This window comes from Mytilus californianus, unplaced genomic scaffold (genome assembly GCF_021869535.1).
Source record: "Mytilus californianus isolate M0D057914Y unplaced genomic scaffold, xbMytCali1.0.p SCAF_1, whole genome shotgun sequence".
In the NCBI taxonomy this organism is placed as follows: Eukaryota; Metazoa; Mollusca; class Bivalvia; order Mytilida; family Mytilidae; genus Mytilus; species Mytilus californianus.
Window position 1 is genome coordinate 17,856,646 of NW_026262581.1, and position 27,759 is coordinate 17,884,404.

A 27,759-nucleotide genomic window follows, 5' to 3' on the forward strand; every position below is an offset into this window, starting at 1 on the left:
CCTGAATGGCTTTCATTTGCATAAAAAATACAATCTAGGTATACAAAAATAACTCAATGAAACTAACAATAGTGTTTTCTATCCTGAAAAAGTACTAAATATTCCATATTCATAGAAACAGCAGAATTATTTTGCAAGTTTGAGGCCCCAGGTGCAAAAAAAAAAACGAAAAATCACCAGCACCTGGGTAATAAAACAGATAATTTAGCCTGTTAAGGTTATGATATTATTATTAACCGTGGGTTTGAGGCCCCAGGTGCAAAAAAAAAACGAAAAATCACCAGCACCTGGGTAATAAAACAGATAATTTAGCCTGTTAAGGTTATGATATTATTATTAACCGTGGGTTAATCTAACTGGGCTTTCGGTTATGAATTCGAATTTCTTAGGCCTCTGTCTATCTGTCTATCATTTGCAACTAATGCAGATTGTGTGTTAATTTACGTTTTTTGATTGAGTTTAGCCTTCCAATTGATATTTTATAGTGTGTCTTTCTATGTTGTGATGTTATACTATTGTTCCAAAAAGGGAGAAGGTTTGGTACCATTAAAACGTTAAACCCCGCTGCAAATGTTTGCACCTGTCCTAAGTCAGGAATCTGATGTACAGTAGTTGTCGTCTGTTTATGTAGTTCATACGTGTTTGTCGTTTCTCGTTTTTATATAGATTGGACCGTTGGTTTTCCCGTTTGAATGGTTTTACACTAGTAATTTTGGGGGCCCTTTATAGCTTGCTGTTCGGTGTGAGCCAATGCTCCGTGTTGAAGATCGTACCTTGACCTTAAATGGCTTACTTTTATAAATTGTTACTTGGATGGAAGGTTGTCTCATTGGCACTCATACCACATCTTCCTATATCTATAAATCATTGCAGAAAGGATGTGTTTATATATTAAATGTATAGGGTTGCAGAGCGGACAGTAATGTTAGGCCCGATTATGGACCTATGTTGGGCTAACCTTGACTCAACCGACATTAAAAACATTTCTTACAGCAATACTGTTATCGACACTAGGTCTTTAGGTCTTCAGTCAACTTGACTACACTAATAGCCAATCACATGTCCAAATACATTGTCTGTCATTTAAAGTACCCATCCCATATTTCGATATTTACGGTTATTTTGGTCATTAAAAAAGAGTGTTTTTTTTTCAGAAATCTATATATCTTTCAGCTAATTTGTTCCTTACAGCATGTATCAGGCAAAATTACTTTTTTTCTATCTCTTAAGCATGTGTCTTGGTATACTAGAAAATATGACTCAAATGGGCCGCCCTAAAACAAATACGTAGAAAATTATACAATTTATCTGTTAGTTTTTTCTTCTGTTTTCACAAAAAAAAACTTACATTAAATAAATTCTACAGAATTAAAAAAAAAAATAATACGTATCTCAAAGTAAAAAAAAACAAAACCCATTTCAAGTCTAAAAAAAGAGGTGAAGGATACATTTACCAAAGGGACATTCAAAGTCGAAAATAAACTGAAAACGCCCTGGCTAAAATAAAAAAGACAAACAGACAAACAACAGTACAAAAAACAACATAGAAAACCAAAGACTGAGCAACACGAACCCCACCAAAAACTGGGGGTGATCTCAGGTGCTCCTGAAGGGAAAGCAGATAATGCTCCACATGTGGCACCCGTTGTGTTGCTCATGTAAGTAGAAACCCGGACATGTTTAAATAGGAAAGACATATTTGGGGGAAGGGTTGTAGTTACGACAATTAGAACATATCTGTCGACTTGTCATTTGTTAAACAGATTTTCCATAACGGTCAACCAACTCATGATGACGTCCTTAAAATTTACAAAAGGATGATTTCAAGTTCACTAATTGGAACTCTTGGTTTAATAGCTTCCTTCAGAGCATCAAACCTACATCAAGGAAATCATAATAGGAAACACAAGCCCTGGAATATCGTATCAACTGGGAGATATATACTCCGTATACACCACATATTGTTGGAAAATTGTCAAATTATAAATTGCAAAGTATTATAGTTTTAATCGATGGGTCTACAATAATGAACATACAGGGTCTACAATAATGAGCATACAGTTAAAGTTATTAAATTAAAGTTAGAAATAATTCTTTTATGCCTTGCTCTATACTCATTTTAACAAGGGAACTAGGCTTATATTTGTCAACATCTTTATACCTAGCGTTAGCGTATTTTTTTTATAAAAAGTAAATACATGAATTTCCAGTATGTTTTTTTTTTTGTAAATTTTGCCTTGCTGATCATTTTAGCTGTGCAAGCTTAAGTTTATCTTAATGTATCCCTTTTCTCAAGATAGACACAAAAATCGGACATTGATAGGGTAATGACTAATACAATGGACCGTTCATTTGCAATCCCATAAAGAGGAGATAGGAAGAAATAAAGGGAGCCTTGAATTTTATTCTATTTTTAATAGAATGGTGGTATTCAATTGTTTATACTTATAGATTTGCCGCCGTATAAGATTATGGCGATGTGTTTGTTGTCCGTAAATACTTTGTTGCCAGACAATAACTGTTTAGAAATTAGGGGCTAAAACGGGACCAAAAACAAACAATTCTTAGGCTTCTTTGATAATTATGCTGAATCTAACAATATATTTAGATTTTGGATATTGGACAATATAATAGTTAATTGTCCAATTTCAACTTTTTAAAATCTTAGACCACATTCATTATGTGTCACAAACCTATGAGGTGTCAGATATTTAATAGTATCAACATTCAGATGTGTATCAAGCTTGAATGGTGTGTCCATACTTGCCCTAACTGTTCAGGGTTCTCCCCCCAATAACAAATAATAGTTTTGACTCGAAAGACGTCAATTTTTATGCCTCGCTCCACTGGCCTCAACTGTTAAAACCTAAATCCTTATTTTCAACAATAACCGGCATATCCAAATTAAGTTCTAAGTCGCAAACAACTTACACACTTGAAGTTATAGATCCACTATTGACTTGCTATTTTAAACTTATAATGCAATAGAAATTTAATGCGATTTTTTTTGTTGTTACGAACAAAAGTATCGAGAAATGTGGGTGTAATTGTTCGCTGGCGGTTTTTTATTTGGGAGGGGGAAGTGAAATATTTAGGTCTTTGGAAAGGGGTCTTGATTGTTTTTATTCCCCTATTTCAAGGTGTTGACTTGGAAACAATTATAGAAATCCTCAAAAATAAGAGAAATTCCGATGTTTGCTTCCACGTCCCAACCACCAATGAAAGAAAATGACCATAATTAATTTACTTATTTTTAAATCTGTTCTTGTCTAGACCATTTTGCTAAAAAAAGGTTTCTCTATAGATTAGTTACACTGTATCAAGATAAGAGGCAATAAAACAACAAAACTCATAAGAGCCAAAATTGCCCAAAATGGGACCTTTACTATAGAATATATTCAGACACATTGCACTATTTGTTTTTTTTATTATTCTATTTAGGTTTCAAGATAAACGCAAAATATTAAAAGCCACCGCCGTAAATCTTCACTTGGAAAAAATTAAAACACAACTCTCTATTTGTCAGAGACCACCAGGCTTCAGTAAACAATAAATCAATCATGTTTTTATGTTCATTTAGAGTCTAGCTCATTTAGACACCATTCTAATTAAATTACACTGAGATATTGTGTGTTCAGGATATATATGTACGCGGATCTGAAAACGCTCCATTCTATTTTCTGTTTAAAGACCATTGGGATTCTTTGGTTTTGTCGGATTTATATACACCTTCAAAAATGTGAGGATGAATCTTATTGGCTGATGTAATATTTACCAGAACAGAAAGTATTGTCAGATCCTTGTAATCAAAGCTTAGACAGATTATCTGTACATTGTATCTTACTCAGATTGGTAAGGCAACGACTCTTCATCTATAGTGTGGACAGTGTATTTCCTTGTGCTCAGGACAAACATATTTTTCGACTTTACTAAAAAAAAAACAAACTTTTTTTCCTATAACATGTTTTTTGTTGTTTTTTTAATTTCATTATGTTTTTATTTTTTCTCTCTTATTTTCACTGGAAACAAATTATTTTGCTTCCCTTCTGAAAAAATATCTTTCAAAAAATTTGGAATCAAACATTTACAATCACCCCAAAAAATCAATGGTCAGTACGTTAGCCCTGTTTACTAGAGTATGGAGTTGTATATCTGAGCGGCTTTCCTTTTATATTACGGGTAACTGTCTACTGGCAGTGCTTTCATGGTAGCATGTTCGCCTCGAGTGCGGGAGGTCATGGTTTCGAACCCCGGCCGGTTCAAGACCAAAGACTTTAAAATTGGTATTTGCTGCTTCCCTGCTAATCACGCGAAATTAAGGAGTAAAAGCAAAGACTGGTCGGCTCGGAATCAGAATAATGTGTCCGGGTAAGGTGAAATGTATTCCTGTGAACTTGCATGTTAAAAATCCGGCTAAGGGTGTCCGTCTAGTACAAAACAGGGTTAATATAAAAAAGAAGATGTGGTATGATTGCCAATGAGACAACTGACACAGAAATTAACAACTATAGGTCACCGTACGGCCTTCAACAATGAGCAAAGCCCATACCGCACAGTCAGCTATAAAAGGCCCCGAAATGACAATGTAAAACAATTCAAACGAGAAAACTAACGGCCTAATCTATGTACAAAACATGAACGAATAACAAATATGTAACACATAAACAAATGACAACCACTGAATTACAGGCTCCTGACTTTGGGCAGGCACATACATACAGAATGTGGCGGGGTTAAACATGTTAGCGGGATCCCAACACCCCCTCCTAACCTGGGACAGTGGTGTTACAGTGCAACATAAAAACAAACTATAAAAATCAGTTGAAAAAGGCTTAACTCATCAGACGGATACAAATAGAAGTACATCTAACAATTACACAAAGTGGACGTGGCCGGGTACTTGTATTTCCCAAAAACAAAAAGTACTGATCTGAGAGTACTCGCAGTTACTGACATCTAGTTCAAAGCCACTAACAACTAATAAAAAAAATCATGCATCTAAGACTAAATTATCAATCAGTACACATTCAACATCCAATGGATTAAGTGTACAGACGTCATCAACAGTCAGAGAAAAACTCGGTGGCTAAGTGGTCCAAGTAGTCGACCTACTGTATTTCTAGCCTGTCAATACTTATAGGTTGTGAGTTCGAATCCCACACGAGGCAGGTAAGTTCGACTCCAATCTTAATTGAATAGAATTATTAGTTTTCATACCGAAAGTCGGTGGTTCTCTCCGGGGCTTCCTCCATCAATATAAACTCACCGCCACGAAATAACATGATAGTGTTGAAAGTGGCGTTAAACACCAATCAATCCACAAATTAATCAACTAATCATTCATACCGGTATGATTATATATGCAAGAGAGGATAATAATGTAGCTATCGTTATGAAATATTTTTAAAACTGACTTTGAGTTCATTGGTGTCTTTTGCAATAAATAGAAATAAGAAGATGTGTTATGAGCGCCAATGAGACAACTCTACATCCAAGTCATAATGTGTAAAAAGTCAACAATTATAAGTCAAATTAAGACCTTCAACACGGAGCCTTTGCTCAAACCGAATACCAAGCTATAAGTAAGGGCCCCAAAATTTGTTTTATCATATTTTCGCCGCAGCCGGGAAATTCTTCAACTAGCTCCTGTATTAATTGATCTTATTCTTCCTCCAAAATGTTTGAAACGTTAAATTTTGTTAAATTGCACTGTCTCACTCTATCTTTAAAACATAGGCGGATCCAGGAGGGGGGCCTGGAGGGCCACTGTAAAATGCACTTTCGCATTATAGTAACTCCGCAGAAGCAGATCGGAATCAGTTATGACGTAGACAGTAATCATTCTAATCGTAATCATGTTCATTGACCATAACGACGATGAAAGCACATCATAATTATAATGACGTTTCGACATCATATAATGAAGTTAACCGAACCACATGATATAAGATTAGAAACACATAATATAATGACACAACCACATCATATAAAGATGTTTGCACATGAAATTAATTGAAAATGCACATCATACAAGGATATTTGCACATCATATAAGTATATTTGTACATCTTATAAGTATATTTGATCATCATATAAGGATCTTTGCACATCATATAAGTATATTTGTACATCATATAAGTATATATATGCACATCATATAAGTATGTTTGCACATCATATAATGATGTTTGCACATCATATATGATGTTTGCACATCATATAATGATGCTTGCACATCATATAAGGATATTTGCACATCATATAAAGGTGTTTGTACATCATATAATGACAAGTGCACATCATATTGAGGTAAATGCACATCATATAATGAAAAATGGTCATAACAAGACAGTTTTGGAGTTCCATACTAAACATTACAACTAACATCATCCACTGTTTAGCTAGATATGAGGAGTTACAACGTTAGTATATTGCAATATGAAATAAAAATTAAAAAAATCACAACCTTTTGAAAAAAATAAACAAAGATTGAAACCAAATTTGTTTGAAATACCTTCCTTGAATTGGTGCTCCTTTGTATATTGTGTTATAATTAATTGCTTAACTATCTTTGCTGATTTGTTATTTGCTTATTTAATGGTTTCAAGTTGGCTTACCATTACACTGAATATCCCATTGACCAATGAATTACTTAATAAATGCTACGATTATCAGTAGGAAAGAATACCAAATTTCTATAGTCTTCCACACAATCAATTGTGACTAATTTGAATATATCTACGGCACATACTTTGATATATCTATTTCTGTTTATTTGATCCCTTAAATTAAATATGTATATGTCACAGATGACCTCTGATATGTTCTCTTGTTGCAGCAACACTCCTCTCCCCTGTTCCTTGATTATGAATTAGTACTAGAATTTTACCTGCAATAAGCAACACGACGGTGGCTACTAGTGGAGAGCATGATTAACATACCCATTCGGAACACTTAAGTTAATGTACGGAATTTGTTGGTGTGTATGTAATTGAATCTTCAGTTATTTTGTGAACGCTTTTTGTGAAGGTTGCTTTATTTACTGCGATGTTCAACATAGCTAAGTATATTCAAATATACACAAAACAGTCACATTATATATCAACAGTTGATGTATCTAGAGAAAAAAAGTAAAATCTACGGAAACGTCGAATGCGACGCGACGTCCACAAAATGTCAGCTTTTAAAAATGAGCAACTATAACATGTTACAGGCATCAATTTCTTAAAAAATGAATAGTAGGCATGAAATATTGTCAAATTGTTCTTAAAATGTAGAGAAATAAAACAAAACATCAGTTGTTCGATTTTTACGGAAGCGAGGTTAAGCATGGGTGCAATTTAGGTACTCCTCATAACAGATTTTTGTGTCGTTTGGAGGTAGACTCAAACCAATTTTTTTATGATTCAGTATGGATTCAAAATAAAACTTGTGGAGATATGGCAAATAAGGATACACCTACAAAACTAAAACGGAATAGAAACTTTTGTCTGTTTCTTAAATAGACGCAGGTGAAAAAACAACTGTTTTATTACTCAAAGAATAAATAGCGTTCATAATTACGTAAAAAGAGGATTTTCGGACAACGTGAGTGTATGATCATTCTCAATGGAACGTTTATTAAAGTATGACAAAGTATGCTATACAGGGATGTTTGTCCCTTTATAATATTGTTTTATAATTCCTTGATGTCTACCGTTGAAACTAAAATAAAAATACATGTATTTGCAATATTTTTTTAGAAAACATTTAGATTATGTGTTCATTGAAAAAGAAAAAGAAAGAAAAGTAAAATAACAAAAATACCGAACTCCAAGGAAAATTCAAATCGGAAAGTCCCTTATAAAATGGCAAAATCAAAAGTTCAAACACATCAAACGAATGGAAAACAACTGTCATATTTCTGATTTTGTACAGGCATTTCCTTATGTAAAAATGGTGGATTAAACCTGGTTTTATAGCTAGCTAAACCTCTCACTTGTATGACAGTCGCATAAAATTCCACTATATTGACAACAATATGTGAACAAAACAAACATAATAGGTAAACATATCATATAGTACCACTGTCAGAACCTGGTTGATGTGAAATTGTATGAATCATGAACTAAGAAGTACAGTACGCCATATTTAAACTGAAAGGAAATGCTAGAAAAAAAAAGAAAGAAAATTCATGATCAAAATTCTTTTTAAACTTCTGCATTACACTTAAAAATGTATGCAAACAAAATAAATATATACATACAGCAAACAGAATCATAGTTATTGATTTAAACATAACTAAAGACAGAAACAAATATTCTTAAAGTATTAAGTACATACCTAGTATCGATTTTTCACTTTCAACATTTATAACCTTTACAAATAGTTTAAGTTGTAAATGTATCAATTTTGTTAAAATATATGGCTATGTTTATATAAATACATGTTAAATATTAACTACAGCCATATAACGTCATATAAAACTTCAAATTTAAAAAAAAAATTGAGTATGATTTATATACTTGAATAGCTAATAGATATATGAAGATGTGGTATGAGTGCCACTGAGACACTATCCATCCAAGTCACAATTTGTAAAAGTAAACCATTATAAGTCAAAGTTCGGCCTTCAACACGGAGCCTTGGCTCACATCGAACATCAAGCTATAAAGGGCCCAAAAAAATAACTAGTGTAAAACCATTCAAACAGGAAAACCAACGGTCCAATCTATATAAAAAACGAGAAACACTCAATATGAACCACATCAACAAACGACAACCACTGAACAACAGGTTCCTGACTAAGTTTTACTTTAAAACAAGTGTGCATGGAAATTCTTGTAAAAGAAAATCCTTTATCTTATCAAAATCTTCTGAAATATACGTCTTTTGAATCATTGCCTTCGCATACTCTTCATCGCCAAAAGCTTTTCCATATGCAGTGACCTTCGACAATCGTACTACATAAAAGCGCGGGAAAATCCGTAATTAAATAAACACAATCGTACACTGGAATAATAGTAAAATCCCTATATACAGAAGGTTACTCAGTTAACAAAACAGTTAATAATTCTTCCCGTGGCCTTCTACATTTACATATAAGATACATATAAAATACCTGTAACAAAATGTTTACAAGATGATGATACATAAACAAAGGGAGTAATATATAAGCAAAAACATACTAAATCGCTGTATACAAGGGCACATATATAGTACAGGTAGACACACACCATTGACTTAAATGTTTATAGTACAATTATAACATTTTAACTGCCAAAAAGTTCTCATCCTGTATTTTCAAGAGTTAAGCTTGTAAATAGTGTTAATTGATTCTGAAATACACCAAATCATTTAACCATTGTTATGGCAAAGTTAAATTAACAAATGGGAACGCATGGACAATATTAAAAAATAACATCGATCTATTAACTCATTTATTTCTCACGTACTCCATGATGATGTGTTTATCATTAATCAAGGTCACTATCCGGTAAACATTGGCACGAAATTTAATGAGCAGCTAAAGTTCAATCAGGGAATGCAATATTTGATGTCGATTATATGTCATTGGCTCGTAATAAGTGCAAAAACATGCATTAAAGACTTACATGAAACTCGTTTCATATGACTAAATGCGATTAAGTTTCGTCTCTATCATTAAGTGATCAGTATGAATTATCCTAATCAATGTACAAAATATGAACTATACTAGAGATATGTGGCAAATGTGATCATATTTTTTCACTGCCTTTTCTTTACCCCACGTAATACATTTTAGAAAATTGATTAACATAAAGTTAGTAAATCTTTGAAAAGGACGAAATCCTTTACACATGGGCAATATCACGAGTGTTTGTAAGCGTTTGTTATTTTTATTTTGAAGGTTATGGATGCTTTATTATGATGTAATTTCTAATTTACAGCACATGGTACAATGTATTAATTTAAAGAAACATAATTTGTGCTATATTTTCATGTACAAGTAAACACTTAGGATGCCTTCAAAATGTCTGTATAATTTGTATAAAAAATAATCATATTTCAGTACTGTAAATTCACAACAGTATTTTTCCCAATTCAATATACAAAGTTTATACATATATATAATATAGCTTAAATCAAATGAAAACTCAAGTATTACCATGATAGTTGTCTCTGTTTTGTATTACATCATCTACTAGAGTTTCTAAGCATTGAAGTTTTATTTCAATAACACATATGGTAACTAATACTTATGGCCAATAGGAGCAAATGATACCAACAGCATCTTCCAAGCAACACGTGTTTGTAATTATTGGTCACACACAATATTTGTAATAATGAATTGCTTGACGCTACCGTGGATATGTTAAAGAGATGACTAAAATAGGTACCGAATCTTTGTTTTATATTTGATACAGAAATGCAGAAATTATTCCTCCTGACAGCTACCAATAAAACCAGAAAAAATGCCTACATAATTGTTAGTATAGTCACTAAGTTTATTTGTATAGTTTTGTCTCTATACAATGCAGAAGATCGTTATCTGTGCATACTTATCCGCTTGCTCTATGGTGTTCAGTACTTTTACTTCCTTGGCTTTAGAATTATTGGCTTTGGGCCTTCCTGATGAAGGTAAACTCGTAAAAGCACTTTAGGCGAACAACATTTTTAAAGTATAATTTTCAATTTTTCTACTAAGCATAATACCTGTCATCAAATGAATTACATTGTAAAAGAGATTCAAAAAATACCATAGAGACATTCAAACTCACAAATCGTTGTATTGAGTATTGAATGATACAATTTATAATCAAATAAGTTAGATCTTAGATATGTGCTTTTTGTTAGTTGTTACTGGCTTCGAAATAGCTTTCAGTACTGCGAGTACTCTCAGATCTGTTGTCTCTTTAGTGATTTTCTTTATTGTTTTCGGGCATTGTATCGTTTGGATGAGTTATGTTCTTTCGCATTACTTTTTTAGCTCACCGGGGCCCGAAAGGCCCCATGTGAGCTTATGTCATCACTTGGCGTCCGTCGTCATCCGTCGTCTGTCGTCGTCGTCATCGTCGTCTGTCATCGTCGTCGTCGTCAGTCGTCGTTGTCATGAACTATTTCAAAAATCTTCTCCTCTGAAACTACTGGGCCAAATACCTTCAAACTTTAACTGATGTTCCTTAGTGTATCTAGTTTATAAATTGTATCCGAAGTTTTGATCCATCAACAAACATGGCCGCCATGGCTAAAAATAGAACATAGGGGTCAAATGCAGTTTTTGGCTAATATCTCAAAAACTAAAGCATTTAGAGCAAATCTGACACGAATTAAAATAGTTCAATATGTGAAGATCTATCAACCCTGAAATTTTCAGACGAATCGAACAACCCATTGCAGGGTTCCTGCCACAAAATTTGTAATTTTAAGGAAATTTTGCCGTTTTTGGTTATTATCTTGAATATTATTGAAGATAAAGATAAACAGTAAACAGCAAAAATGTTCAGCAAAGTAAGATCTACAAAAAATATGACCAAAATTGTCAATTGACCCCTTAAGGAGTTATTGCCCTCAAAAGACAATTTTACACAATTTGTTCATCATGTTTGCTAACATTTAAAAATGTTCTACAGTTAAACTACTGAGCCTAATACTTCTAAACTTTAAGTGAATGTTCCTTAGGGTAACTGGTTTATAAATTGTATCCGAAGTTTTGATCCATTAACAAACATGGCCGCCATGGCTAAAAATAGAACATAGGGGTCTAATGCAGTTTTTGGCTTCTATCTCAAAAACTATAGCAGTTAGAGCAAAAGTGACATTGAGTTAAAGTGATGAATAAGTCAAGATCTTAAATCTATCTGCTATGAAATTTTCAGACCAATTGGACCACCCATTGTAGGGTTACTCTCCGAAATAGTTTATTTTATGAAATTTTACTGTTTTTGGCTATTTTCATTAATAACATAATAGATAGAGAGAAAATGTAAAAGACAAAAATGTTCAGCTATGTAAGATCTACAAATAAGTTAAATGGTCAAAATTGTCAATTGACTCCTTAAGGAGTTACTGCCCTTGAAACGTTTATTTTTTACATTATTTCGTGCAAATCTTCTTCTCTGAAACTACTGGGCCAAATGCTTCTAAACTTTAACTGAATGTTCCTTATGGTATCTAGTTTTCGAAAATATATCCGAAGTTTTGATCCATCAATATACATGGCCGCCATGGCTAAAAATTGAACATAGGGGATAAAAGCAGTTTTTGGCTAATATCTCAAAAACTACAGCAGTTAGAGCAAAAGCGAAAGAGAGTTAAAGTGATAAATGGGGCATGATCTATCTGTTATAAAATTTTCAGACGAGTTCGACAACCCATTGTTGGGTTACTGTTAGAAATATTAAATTTTACTGTTTTTGGTTGTTTTCTTTAATATTATAATAGATAGAGAGAAAGTATAAATGGCAATAAATGTTCAGCTAAGTAAGATAAGTCAACATGATCAAAATAGTCTATTGACCCCTTGAGGAGTTATTGAGGAGTTCTTGCCCTTAAAACTTTTTTTTTTTTTACATTTTTTGTGAAAGTCCAATTACTTTTTCAAAAATCTTCTACTCTGAAACTGCTTTGCCAAATACTTAAAAACTTTAATTGAATGTTTCTTAGGTTATCTAGTTTATAGATTGTATTCGGGGATTTGATTCATTCAAAAACATGGCGGCAGTTTCTTAAAATAGAACATAGGGGTCAAATGTAGCTGCGAAAACGTAGCTCTATTGTCTTTTGAATTTTTTTTTGCCATAGAGCTACGATTTACTTCCAGTGAAAAACCCTCGAAATAGCGCTCTCAAATAGGTGCGCAACGTTTCGTTCGTTTTCCTTCTTTAAAATTTTTGAGGGCATCGGATAATGTATATCAACCGAAAGCTGACACATTTTTCTTTAATTTTACATAGTTATTTACCTTCGGAAACCTCATTTAACGCCCACATTCATCAAAATATTTCTTTTCAGCTAAGCTCCGCCTTTTCGTCGGCCTTTCGTGAATCAAACGAGATCTCGAAGCTTGTACCACGTGATTCGTCTTCGTCTTCCTTTGATTTCAGGGGGACGTAACTCTGCAAAACATACTTCCGGTTTATTTGTTTACGGTTAGAAACTTTTAGTTTGACATAAAAGTTCGACATTTTCGTAGAAACATAGTGTTTTGAATCGATTTATAGTTGACAGATAGGCGCATTGATTGGTATCATCATCTGGAACAAGTGAAATTTGGTAAGTTTGTTGTTAAAAGTTAATTTGTAAGCAGTTTACAATTTCGATCAGTTATGGGTCATAATCGACGGTTACCAGGTCCCTTTTAGGATTTAAAGGGAGATAATAACAATGGACGATAGTGACACATGTATAAATTGCAACAATAAATTCGAAAAAAGGAATAAGGGATACAAAAGAACATCCATTGACAGTCACAACAAATTGCCAGCTTTATATGTCTGTAATACATGTGCCAGTTCAGTTGTGAATTTTTTTAACTCACAGTCCACTACTAAAGACGCATCAGATGAGTTCAACAAACTTAAAGCAGACACTTCTTACATAAGAAAAAGAAAACGGCCTCTGTTTCAATCGACGCCAAATAAACAGACTTTTGAATTTTTTTCGCCTCAAAGTACTGTAGATAAATCTTTGTTGCCTCCTGTCTCCAAGAAGAGATGTAACATTTATTCACCAAAAAAGGTTATTGTCTCTCCAAAAAAAAAAACAAGTATTCGTAGTTTTAAGGGTTTTATGGACAAGGCTGTTCAGGCCCTTCGAAGTTCTCACTACTTTAGTGCCTTTAAATGCCTTTATGAGAAGAGCAAGTCAGCGAGACAGGGATTTGCGAAATTGATCAAATATGGAGTTCGACAGGAGATAAAGCGGTTGGATCTTGGTGTCATAAATCTCTCAAAGCCTTTAAATGAAGATACTCTGGATGAGTTTTCTTGGAAGCCGTTTAAAGATGCTAGTGACAAATGCATACCAACCCTTACATCTGCCATTAAGGCCGCCTTGACACCAACACCTCGCAAAGAGATAAAAGTTGCAATGTATGATTCTTTAATTATAATTTACTTTTTGTTGAAAAAAATGTGTTTAAGGCCATCTGCTATTTAGTTGATAAATTCTATGATACCCAAACATTAACCACCTGATCCTTTTTAAAGAGGTATTCTTATATATAATATAAAATTATTTGAATACATGTAGCATAGACATTTGATAGAGAAAATAATAAATAAGACAAAACCCTCAAAACCAGGCCGCATATAAAAGATTGTTTGTTTCCCCTTCCACGGTCTAGCTTTTGATTATGACCAGTCAGACACAAGGTGATTTCTTTTTACAACTTATTTTTACTGGTGTATTGTAAACACTTGTGAAAAGGCAGATCAAAACAACTATAGTCTTTTTCAATAGAAGAGTATGCAATATGTCACAAAAAAAACAAAAACAAAAAAAAATGCATGAAACAGGAAGCCATATAAATGAAGTCTCAATTGCTTTGAAATTTATCAAAATGTTGGAAAAAAAACTCAGAGAGAGTCTGAACTGATGATGTTCATTGAATGAAAAAAAAATATTATATTTTATTATTTTTACAATAGCTGTAAAACGTTTTTTTGGTGCTATCAAAACTGAAACTAGAAATGGTATAAACACCACAAATGAATATGTGAGACATATACATAATATACATGTAACATACAAGTATAATCCGGAGATAAGTTAATTATTACAATGGCATCAAGTTTTTTATATCTGTACTTTAATTTCAAATCATTTTATATTTTGACAGTGATGAGAAAAATCATGTTGGACCTCTACTCCCTGCTTATGGGACATTACTGGCAAACATACTGCATGTTCGCTTTCCAACCAGGGTCAACTTCATGCAAAACATTGTTTCAGTTGAAATGTATCGATCAGGATGTAATCATAAGGTAAAACTATTATATCATTTTAAAAAATCTAGATTCTCTGTAATTTTTTTTCAAAATTTGAGACTGACTAGTCTTGTGAAAGATTATGTTGTTCGTTTAACCTTTAGGTTTCTTTTCGTGACAGAGCTGTGACCTTTGCCTCTGTTCTCAATACCTGCATTTTGATATGACCATCATAGGCTATGGTAAGAAAATATACTTGTACAAGTTTGCTATTTATCAAACAGTATAGAGGTAAACTCTTTGCTTCTCTTATAATAATTTGGTTTTCCTGTCTTCCTATTGTTTCAAGTTGAATGCTGCCAACAAATGGTTATGCCTTGAAATATGCATATACAGAATATGATCAATCTTGTCATTATTTAATTTTTATAAACATATATTTTTACAGATTTTCCGATGGTTCAACAGGCTGGGACTGTGTAGAAGTGTTACAACTACCCAGATGGTTATTGATGATCTATGTGCTAATTATGACAGCAAAATAAAGAATTGGAAGCATAATGTTCAGGTAGTGATATTACATAAAAGCATCAAGTAACATATATACCCGTATATAGATTTGATGGACTACACTCCCTTTTATCAGAAAATATTTATAATTCCTTCAGATTTTTGTATCAACACCACTCATTTCTTCACAAAAATACAAATTCTTTATTGACACAATTTCATAATTAATACATGGTTATGGTCCAATTAAATTTGCATACTAGTACTCTCATCTATATTGATTTTAGCGATTTAATCACATTCTCTTGAAATCCGATGTATGAGACTAAGTAAGATTTATTAGATCAAACTTTTGAAAAGTATACTCAACGTACATGTATATACTTTGACTTTTAAAGTTATCTCATACAAAATTTGAATGAAATTGAAAAAAGTAAAAATAATAGCAAATGGAATGATATGAAGCGGATGTATATGTGACCAAAAACTCAAACATTTATTTATAAAAACTCCAACATATCAAGGACCAGACCTTTTATTTTTTTTTTCAATATATTTTTTATATTATTAAACAGATAGATGCCGGTAATTTGAGGGCAGTTCTGGTGGGTCTTCTGAGAGGTCATCGATTTCGTCTGATGTCACTATTGGTTATATGGAATCATCGACTAATGACACCATAGATGTAGATTCGAATGGCAATGATGACTTAGATTCAGATATATCTGATGGATCACATGTGCATGACGATCTAGATGGGATAGTTCCACTACTGGAATCATCTGTAATTGATGACCAACATGATCCTGCTGATCATAACCAAGGTATTGTTATAGTTTTTAAAAATCTTCAAACATTTTGATTGAAAGATGATGGTCACAAGATGTAAACAATACATTAATATAAATTTTCAATTTTTATAAAAAGAGTGTCTGTATAAATTATGTCTAACTAATGAAAGAATGGCGTGTTGTCAATATTTGTTACAACTTTTAAAATTCTAGTATAACTGGTACACTTGCACATACACCCTCAAACATACACACACAATATAAAGACAGCATATTTTGATTTTCTGTGGCTATCTGTGCATATAGTAAGGAATATTTTTCTAATAGGACAACTTTTTTTTGACATGACACAATAAATTATTATATTAATATTTAACATTACCATATCCGATTAAAAAAAAAATCATCAGATTATTATTGTCTCCTTTTGAGACAAATTATTTTTTCTCAAAATTCAGAATCTATGTATATGTTTTTTTGGCAAAAAAATCCAACAGTTGTTGCCTATAACTAAATAAATGACCAATTGATAATTTCAGAGCCTGGATTTTCCCTGTGCTGGGACAACGTTCAAAAGCTTAGCATTGCTAGACACAAAGATGATGGAACAGACAATAAAATGATGTTGTGGGCCTTGTCCATTGCCACCAGAAATCGGATTGGATTTCTTAACCTAGATGACTTTGACGAAACTGTTCCTGCTCAGGATATTCCATTACATGTAATTTATTTAAATGGTCAAATTTTCTCCCTCGTCTGTTTTAGGAGGTCTCATTTGTTTTATTTTATACCCTGGTCATACATTTTGTTATCGATCAAATAAGATTAAAATTTGCAGCACTTACTTTCTTTAAAAGTGGAAACAAAGCAATGGAAATTATAAGGCTAGACAAAATAAAAAAAATTCAGTGACATGTACAACCTAACACATTCAATGAAAACAGCATGAAATAACAAAATGGTAACACTCAAAGTCAAAACCTAAAACTATAAATAAGGGACCCAGACTCCACTAAAACCAACCTTCCTCTGCTTTTCCGGAAACACCTGCTGAGTCGCTCAAATGATGTCACATCCAGTAGTTAAAGGCATACAATATAGTTACAGGGGAGGTAATGACGTTGCTAACGTAAATTGTTATTTTGAGCAAATATATAAAATTTTGACCTGATTTTACTCAAAAAGTAGCACACGAAGGTATATTTTTTATTACATATTTGATTTAATCAGGCAAAAAAATAGCCTATATGCAAATTGTCAGAACATTTTTAATATGGGATCAAAACTGTATCGTATGCCCTTAACACAATTATCTTGGAAATCTAACATTATAATGTAGTGAGAGCAAGATTTTCCAACCAATCGAAAAACTTAACATGTCTTTGTTTTAACTATATAGAACCAAATCTTATTTGAAATATTTCATTTAGTTAAATTTTTTCCTCATTTTATCATAGAAGTTCCTGCCTATGGACGCTGACTGGGAGAGGTTGCACAATAAGATGGAGATTCTTACTCAGAGGATTCTAAAGAAACACTGTGCTGCATTTGAGGGAACTGATGTCTGCATGCATATCCCACACAGATATTCCAAAGAATCCAGTAAAAAATCAGAAATTGTACGTGCATTTAATTCCTTTCTTAATTTTGAAATGATAAAATTTAGTGGCAGTCTTGGTGGCATGCAAATTGATTCCCCAAATCTATCAAATCAAATTTCTTTTGCATATAACCAAATGTCACACACTTTAGGAAAGTTATAATCCCATAGCTGCCATAAAATTTGTGAAAATTAATAATTAATGACTGTGGGGTATGATAAACTATATAATGTATCTACATGTGATACTCCATACAAAAATATGTGCTAAATCCATCTAGTAGTTTCAGGAGTTTTAACCTATATAATTCCTTTGACAAATAAAAAACATTTCAAAACTAATGATTTTTTTTTAATTTTAAATCCTTTCAAATAGTAATACAAGTACCGCATATCATTCATTGTAATGGAAAATAGATTTATTTTTAATAATATGGGACAGAGTTGGCATTTCACAAATTAAACTTATTGCACATATATCTGATATTTTGTAACCCTTGGATTTTCTTTCTCTAGGTCAACCTTGTTGTCTTGAAAGAAAACCCAGCTAGTTGTTGGGGTGTTATAGAGATTATGAAATTTTTGAAACAGTACATTCCCCTGGACCGCAATGCAATGCCGATCACAGTTGTTTGCAATGGTGACCAATTGATCGTGGAAAGAATGGTGACAGGACGATTGGCAATGGCTGTAAGTGAGGAAGCAGAGGATCAATTAGTTGGATTGGTTCCAAGACCACAGGGCTTCCACAAGCGATGTATCTTATTACAGGTAAAGCCATACAAAATTTCATTCCTTGGTTCTCAAGCTAATTTAAAAAAAAAATGATGATGTGTTCTGTTTTTACCTTTTTCTTCTATCAAAAAAGTGATAAAGGCCTTTTTTACATTGTAAAAATGTTCCTAATTGGAGGAGGGAAGTGTTTATTTATTTAAATTTATGGAATTGTCAATAAAAAGGGGCAATGAGGCACCCTCGGAAGAGATGAGGGTGGGCCTGAGAACCAAGAAATTATATTTTTTGGCCTAATATACACATATTTCATGCCAAGTGGCAACTTGCATATTGACAAAATGGACATGAAATCTTAACAATATTTTATATTTTCCTAATTATTTTTGTGTTTGTACATGTAAAATTGAGAATAGAAATGGGGAATGTGTCAAAGAGACAACAACCCGACCATAGAGCAGACAACAGCCGAAGGCCACCAATGGGTCTTCAATGCAGCGAGAAACTCCCGCACCCGGAGGCGTCCTTCAGCTGGCCCCTAAACAAATATGTATACTAGTTCAGTGATAATGGACGTCATACTAAACTCCAAATTATACACAAGAAACTAAAATTAAAAAATGATACAAGACTAACGAAGGCCAGAGGCTCCTGACTTGGGACAGGCGCAAAAATGCGGCGGGGTTAAACATGTTTTTTGAGATCTTAACCCTCCCCCTATACCTCTAGCCAATGTAGAAAAAACAAACGTACAACAGTACGCACAGTAAAACAGTAAGAGAAGTCCGAGTCCGATGTCAGAATAGGAAACAAAAGAAAATAAACAAAATGACAATAATACAAAAATAACAACAGACTACTAGCAGTTACTTACATGCCAGCTCCAGACCTCAATTAAACTGATTGAAAGATTATGTCTTCATCATATGAATATCAGGCACAATCCCTCCTGTTAGGGGTTTAGTATTATACCGTCATAAAATATATGACCCGTGTCATGCCAACAACTGGTTTTAGAATAAATATGTTTAATTCCGATGCAAAGACCCTATAAGTGAATCAATATTAAAGCCAAAATATGCAATCTTTAATGACCTGACAACAGTATCGTAACTATATCCTTTCTTAATAAGTCTGTTTAAAGGTTTTGTTAGCTTTTGAGGTGAATACTGGCATTTTTGTGCTTTGTAAAGAATATTACCATAAAAGATTGGATGTGAAATATGTAGCTTCAATAACATCATTATTCAGTATTACTCTATCAATTTAAAGTGAAGGGTAATATATTCAACTACGGTATACAAAAGCTACATTTAATATTCTTCCAAAACAACCATGGCTGAATTGTCCTGAAATAATATTTACACTAATGTTATCTCTCGTTTTCAGGACTGTATGAATAAGTTCTTCGATGGAAAGAGTGCTGGATCACGTGGGTCATTATTTCAAATTCGCAATCGCTTCAAATTCAAAACTGTGAAAAAGGAAACATCAGATTGCATCAACGACACACAGGATTTTTGGACATTTGTCACTGAAGGCCTCGTCTGTGTTTTGTGTTGCAAATTGTTGAATATAACATCATTGGAGGAGATCCCCGATCATGACGGTGACATAACCGATTTATTAAAACACACATCAGAGCAAATCGTTAATATGATATGGCCAGTAATAATCAAGGAGTCCTTCAATACAGTAATAGAATATTTGGATAAAACAATACCGTACAACGATAATGAAAAGGCTACAGATGAAATTGATGAACTAGATGACACCCTTAATTATGAGGATATATTTAGTGATGATGAAGACATAGAAAATAGTAAGAGATTCAGTAATTACATATTCAGTTTTGTTGTCATACAATAATTCAAATATTGATTTAACTGATTATCATATAACATCAATAGTAAGTTGAGTACCACAAATGGTAAGCAATAATCAACTTTTTTCATAATGAAGGATTTTATGAGTTTCAAATAAAGCAATCTTTCCATTTACTTGAAAATCATTTAATATGCAAAAATTTCACATATATTATTTTGCATTTATATGAACATTTTTCTATATATTTGAAGTTAAATGAAGACGAGTTGGGTATGGTAAAAAAGAAATTATTTTGTAATGTGTATGATTTTGTCACTTAATGATTACTGTTATCAACAATCTATTTCTCTTCTTCACAGATACTCGCCATGTTAATGTTGATATATATGATGATGACCATGTCTTTATGTATACATGCAGTATGTTGTGGCATGGCTTAAAAATGATGGCTGACAAAGATGCTGAAAGGGAAAATGATGGGTTGGCAATGTTGTCCGATTGGAAAACTGACATGGTCAGTTTCTGGGAGAATGGGCACAATAAGTACCTGATAGTGGTCATCGATTACTAGCAGGTATAACAATTTCCGCCAAATGAAAAAAAAGTTTATTCAAAGAAACAATTAGTACACCATGCACTGTCAATTTAAAGATTAAAAATACATTTATTTTACACCTCAGAGATAAACCTGGAAAGGAATGCAAATTAATTTATTGCAATGATTTGATTCATTCTTGTATTGGTGACCATCTGCTGTTGTTTGTTCTATGGTTGGGTTGTTGTCTCTTTGACACATTCCCCATTTCCATTCTCAATTTTATTGTGTAACGGTAGCTGGTTGCCTAAACATCTGATTCCAATTTTAGACAATGAAAGTTTTTATCATCTTGTTCTATCAAGTTATTTGGTCTTAAATGATTTTAAACTCAACCAAAAAATATTGAATACAACAACAACTCTAAAATCATGTATTTATGAAATGTTACAGACCAGCACTGTGATAAAATTACTGTATATGTATACAAATAATGTTTGCTTACCTCATATTGATTAAGGCAAATGGAGATAATGTGCATTTGACAAGAATATTTAAGAAAGAAATAATATGGGTCTAAAGGTCCCATTAATCACAGAAGATAATTTATGAACTATTTCAAAACTTCTTAAGTTGTAAAAACCACATTTAATTTTTAAATATTTGACTTTTTTTAACAGCTGTTGCTGGATGGCTGCCACAACGCCTTCATGAAGAGTTAACATAGAATAGTACAGCCAATCTCTCTGGTGGACCAGGCAATAATTTGGCCTTAGACCTTGTGAATGAGTTTCAAAATAATGAATTCAAATGTAAGTATATATTGCAGTGATAACTTGAGAACTGCCAAATGGGTTTTATTGAAACTGGGGTAGGGCTGTATAAGCAATTATTAATTAACTACACTGTTATTGGACTTAATATGATGAAAACTGCCTATGCAATATAAAGGTGTCAACTCGGCCAATACAGAATAACTCGGCCAATATAGATTTTTTTTCTGTATTGGCCGAGTTCTGATCCGGCCAATACAGGATTTCGGAACGTCTCTAGTTTTTAGATCGAAAGTCACGATAAACACAAACTGAAAGTAAACAGTTGTTGGAAGACGCAGTTTTCATTTACTCACCATAAACATGCTGAAACGTTCAGTATGGCAATATATTTCAGGCTAAAGATGGTCACATTCATTTAAAAAGCATTTTGAAAGCAGACGATGGAATTATTTCAGGTTTGGGGAACGAGTAGATTATCACAAAGTTCATTTCTTGTCGACCTCATAATTTCACGATGGTACAAATCGATTTACTGTTTACTTTCGTTTCTCATGTTTTGTAAACTGTCATTTATTTTTAAACCCGAACCAGGCATATGCATTCTGGAAGGGTGACCTGTAATTGTGCAAATCTTCGTTCTTTGGTCAGTTGGCTTATGGATAGTTGTATCATTTTCAACTCCTACATTATTTTTATTTAAATATATTCAATTTGTTTCTACATAACACATGCAATGGCAGTACCTTTCCAATTACTATTTATGTGTTGTGTCTAAATTTAAATTGTAACACTTTATAGTGACTGGAAAGGGTAGAAAAATTCATCAGATGAGAAAATGCTGAAGACACCTGGAAACGGCACCAGATCATTAGATATTGCATCTTATAAAAAGAAACTGAGATTTGGATAGTTCCACTTCAAGGTAAAAATGTTTATCTCTTGTGAAATGAAATAAAAAAAAATATTGTAACACTGTAGTTAATTAATAAAGATACTATTACGTGTATTTCTGTATTGGCCTTGTTATTGGTCCTCGGCCAGCTGTTTTGGCCGTCGGCTTCGCCTCCGGCCAATACAGCAAGCCTCGGACCAATAACAAGGCCAATACAGAAATACTCACGTAATAATATCATATAAATACAAGGGGGACTTAACTCTTTCAAAATGTGGCTACCAATTTTTATTAAAAACCTTTAGCAATTATCTAACCATCTGAATAAAACAGCAGAACAGTGAATTGATTTTGACAACAACAGGTAACAGTAAAAAAAATCTTTTCAATAACAGATAACAAAGAATTAAAAACCCCTATAACACAAGAAACAAGCTATGTACATAAATGTCTATAAAATATTTTTCCTTTTATTTAATTCTCATAAATTTTTCAGCAAACCTGAGAAATGCTCACGGCCAATACTCAGATCGGCAGGTGCAAAGGTGCAGCAGACTTGTGGGTAGCCTGGGAAAGGGAATAGAAAACATTTTTGAGTCAAAAATAATGCATCAATATTGTAGAAAGACAAACTCTTCGAGGCATTCACATAAAGATCTGGTTAAAAAATTTGTTAGAATATACTTGCCAGAAAATTTGTTTGACAGGAATATCCGAAGACACCATCCTGGTTTTAGTGGTTTCAACAATGCAGTGGCTGTGAATAAGCCAGAGAAACTCTCTTGTCGACTCAAAAAGTACTCAAAAGTTTTAGAGGATGAAGCATACATTCTTGAAGATTAGAAACATTGATTTTATTTGTTTTTGACACATTCACACTGTAACTGACAAATATTGCAGCATTTACAGAAACTACAATTACATTTATCACATGATCCGCTGCATTTGTGGCTAACTTTTTAATAATTTCCAATCATGTGGCTGAAAATACCATGTCTAAAGCATCTGGCACTCCCATTTTTAATGTTTCCACATATCGTTTGCATGTCATCCTCCACATGTATGAGGGAAGTCCTAACAGCATAATAACATGTGGCAGATGGTTGCCCGTCCCTTCCGGCACGACCAACCTCCTGCCAATACTGTAACAGTGAGTCACATGCCCCCCAAGGAATGACATACCGAATGTCTGGTATGTTAACACCTAACCCAAATGCAACGGTGCAAATGAGTAGTCTGACTGGGGACTCAGGCTTAAGAAAAGAGGATAGAATTTTTTTTTGGTCACGATCTTCTAGGGCACCATGAAATTCCCCAACAAGACGGTTTTGTGATCTCTTTGTCCTGTCTTTATATCCATCATCACGTAGGTTCCCCATTATGTCTCTGAACAATGTTCCTACTGCAGTTACACTCCTGTCATATTTTTAAGGATGATTGTTAGGAAATAATGGTGATTAAAACAGTCAGGAGCCTGTAATAAATAAGGCCGTTAGTTTTTTCGTTTGAATTCTTTTACATCGTCATTTCGGGGCCTGTTATAGCTGATTTTGTGGTATGGGTTTTGCTCATTGTTGAATGCCGTACGGTGACCTATAGTTGTTCATTTCTTTGTCATTTTTGTCTCTTGTGTAGAGTTGTCTCATTGAGAACCATACAACATCTTCTTTTATATATATTGATACAATATTTTTGCTACCATGGATACTTATGTATTTCATGTACAGGTTACTCTGCAAATCATTATTGTTACTTGAGAGGATAGTGGAGACAAATACTTGACCAGTTACTGGTTATGGAAACTTTTTACCAGATTAACAAAATTTATTTATGCTGTTATTGTGACTTGCTCTTGTATACTAGTATATAGATTTAAAATCAATTTTTCTAATCTTCAAGTAACCATAGCTAGTGAATTATTTTAACTTAGAAAGAAATTGATTGATTTTGATAAAAAAAAATATGTATTTTATATATGATGCTTTCTGCTACAATGTTGTACCACTGATATTGCCTTTCTACAATATTGATTCTTTCTGCTACAATATTGTACTGATATTTTTACATCTATATTAGATTTTTTATGTATATATTTATGTTTAAACTTTGTATGTAGACTTTTTTTTATCTTGTGAGCAACTGTACTTTGTTTTCTAAACAAACATATGCAGTGAATATGTTCATTTATGAATGGTGTTAAGGTAAATCTTATTTCAACAATCTTCTTCATAACCAATTTAAAGTGATAGTTACCTTACATACAATATGGCCTTATCTGCCCCTACACCTTTTTCTTTAATTTCATCAAGATACCACTTAATTTCTACTAACGGTTCCATGCCTGGTTCACTTTTGTATTTTAGAAATATGTTTGGTCTGTTTAAAAAATAATGAACATGCTATATATTTGTTCACACTGAAGACAAGATTACATGAAAAGCAGAAGAAAGGAGAAAGGCCATTATTGACCCCAATTTTTTAACACTCTTAAATATTCGATAATGGATTTTGATAATTAAAAATGATTATATTAATTTTGTTAATAGATTACAAACTTTTCAAGAGTTTGACACATCACAGTTGTTTAAAGTGTGGTACTTAATATGGTAAAATTTATGTTTTTTGACAAAAAAGTATGAAACAAAGTAGATTGACACTTAATTTTACCAGTGCCGTTCATTGTTGCACTTTGATGTTACTGTTCCAGTGGTTAAATATTTTTGGGTTTATTGCATGTCCCCATTATTTGCCTTTTTATACTATAGAGATTAAACAAACATGTCAGGACATAGGGATTCAATGATGGGATCTTGAATATACAGTTTTCTTATTATAGATTGTAACATGCTATCAGTACAGGTGGCAGTTAAAAGAAGGAAAGGAACATTTGTGAAATGGCTCCTTAGCTCCCCAAGCTTCTGGAATGTTGTCCTGAATTTCTCGCCCCTACAATAACCAATAATTTCTAAAACTTATAAGGCAAAAACATATGTCTGTTTCAGGTGACCTTACTTCCCTAGTTTTTATGCCTACCCTAGCTCAATTTAATGGACAATTTTGTGCAAAACATCGCTTAATATCAAGATTTTGGTTAAGCTCATTTAAAGTCAAGAAATATGCCCCTTTGAAGTCCATGTAGCCTAAACAAAATGATTTTAAAAAATGAAATGATTTTACATTCATGTACATACCCACCCTTTTTGTTTAGCAATGTATAAACCTGAAACTCACATATATTTTGTTGTGGCCTAATAAGATTTTGTAATCATTTATACAATGTTTGACAAGAATGATTGTTAACAATTTCAGTCAATTTATGGAAAGCAATATCTTTTTTCCCTTCAATAAGATATTCTTATATATGTTGAAAAATAGTCAATATTTGTCAATCACGCCTTTGTATACATGCAGAAATTGCTTGTTTTATAGTTTGATTGTGCTCGATTGTGCTTTTTGATTTAATATGGCACTAGTTAAAATAAAAAGGATATGAAATTTTATGTATGTGATTTTATTTCTTAATTTTCTTCATCTTGCCAACAAATCATTAATCTATTACCAAGTAATCGTCTGGAAACCACCAGGGTCCAGACACAAGGACACTCAACTGCAATTTTGGGAGGGTATCACCACTATGTAAGACAGGTTATACATATAAACCAAGATGGCCACGTGATATGCATTTATAATTACTTTAATCTCATGTATTAGTGTTTGTGATATCCAAGTTTTAAGGAGATACACTTCATCAATAACAATGGCACAAATCTGTTCCTGATATACAGCTGACTCAACTAATATCTCATGCCAGTACTTGAATTTAAGCAGAATGTCTGGAGACAGATAAACTAGGGAATACAATCCATTTTTTATGCCTGGAATAACACGAGACCATTTAAATTTACATAATGACATTAAAAAAATGTTATGGAGTGACTGTGAGTGTAGCAAAAACTCATACAATACATTGAAAATATATTGTTTAAAAGTTGATAGTTACTTTTCGTTACTTCAATGTTGGCGTTGTAACCCCCTTCATCCTCGAGTACAGCATATGCTCTAAAAATAATTTTTCAAATTCCCTGAAACAACTTTTCTGACATTTCTATTTTTTTTAACTCCTCATTTTTTTAACCATTTCTTTCCCAAATCCCCCAAAATTCACAACATTTTTAATTTTTAGGTGGATCAAGAAGGGGCAGACCCTGTATAATTGTTTATATATGCACAGAACACATTCATGTATGAACCAATGTTGAACCTTATGGAGGGGGTCCACTCTTTTTCATTATTAAAATTACCAAGATGTCATCACTGTAAAATGGTTAGAATATAGACCTATTTATATGATTTATTGAAATTACTTGGCAATGTTCTATTCAGCTCTTTTAAAATTAATTAGCTTTTATTAAATTGAGCCCCCCCCCCCCTTTCTGGAATTATTTTTACTTCCTTTTCTGGTATTATATTTACCTTCTATTGTATCATCAAACATGTCTGTTCTTTGCACAATGCAGACGCTCGAAATGCCCTGTGATGTAGTTGCTGCACATTGATCGTACATTAAACTTTTTAAAGGTGAAAAAACCAAAGCTATTAAGTTCTTCATGTAATATTGGCAATATTTCAATATTTGGAAACAAATACTTTTCCCATATCCTGTTGGTAAAATACCAACAGAATGGTTCCCTCTCAACACATTCTCAATGATTTGAGTTTGTTTTTCTTTTAAGGGGAAAGGAAATTTATATTTTCCCCTTATTTTCTCCTCATATATCTTTTCTACATCCATTGATTTTGGCTAAGAAAAATCCTGAGAATGTGTTTTTTACAAGTATCATATTTTTCAACTTTTGTCAATAAAATGTGAATTCAACAAATGTACTTCAATATTATAAGTTTATTTTCTCAAAATTTAATGTGCAAACATAAAAAATCAAGTCGAATAACGAATTTAAATACCAACGAATTAGCGACTTTACCGGCAAAAAACGTAAACAAACCGTACACGTGTTTTGTAAGTGGAGTTACGTCCCCCTGAAATCACGTGGTACAAATCTAGCGATCTCGTTTGATTCAAAAATGGTCGACGAAAAGGCGGAGCTTAGCTGGAAAGAAATATTTTGATGAATGTGGGCGTTAAATGAGGTTTCCGAAGGTAAATAACTATGGAAGGTTAAAGAAAAATGTGTCAGCTTTCGATTGATA

At 32.9% G+C, this 27,759-nt stretch overlaps 1 protein-coding gene and 1 long non-coding RNA gene across 2 annotated transcripts; both read left to right on the plus strand.

The window, feature by feature from the left end:
* The first annotated feature begins 12,927 nt into the window (after window positions 1-12,927).
* On the plus strand, window positions 12,928-16,904 carry LOC127700585 (uncharacterized). Its single transcript, XR_007981651.1, has 5 exons — window positions 12,928-13,233; window positions 14,801-14,945; window positions 15,337-15,456; window positions 15,974-16,222; window positions 16,729-16,904. It is a non-coding gene; the product is annotated as an uncharacterized LOC127700585 (long non-coding RNA).
* Window positions 16,905-17,658: 754 nt separating this feature from the next.
* LOC127700321 (uncharacterized) lies at window positions 17,659-26,096 on the plus strand. The gene is made up of 6 exons (XM_052203737.1): window positions 17,659-17,808; window positions 18,306-18,560; window positions 19,911-20,343; window positions 20,708-20,922; window positions 21,564-21,695; window positions 23,048-26,096. The coding sequence occupies exons 1-4, from the start codon at window positions 17,659-17,661 to the stop codon at window positions 20,917-20,919; spliced, it is 1,050 nt and encodes a 349-aa protein (XP_052059697.1). The 3' UTR covers window positions 20,920-20,922; window positions 21,564-21,695; window positions 23,048-26,096.
* The last annotated feature ends 1,663 nt before the right edge of the window (window positions 26,097-27,759 follow it).

What these genes read in the sequence shown, in the direction of transcription:
- LOC127700321 (XM_052203737.1), top strand. Translation starts at nt 17,659, where the DNA reads ATGGACGCTGACTGGGAGAGGTTGCACAATAAGATGGAGATTCTTACT. An exon ending in CCAGTAAAAAATCAGAAATT is followed by an intron (nt 17,809 to 18,305) that starts GTACGTGCATTT and finishes TTCTTTCTCTAG; the next exon opens with GTCAACCTTGTTGTCTTGAA. An exon ending in TGATGAAGACATAGAAAATA is followed by an intron (nt 20,344 to 20,707) that starts GTAAGAGATTCA and finishes TCTTCTTCACAG; the next exon opens with ATACTCGCCATGTTAATGTT.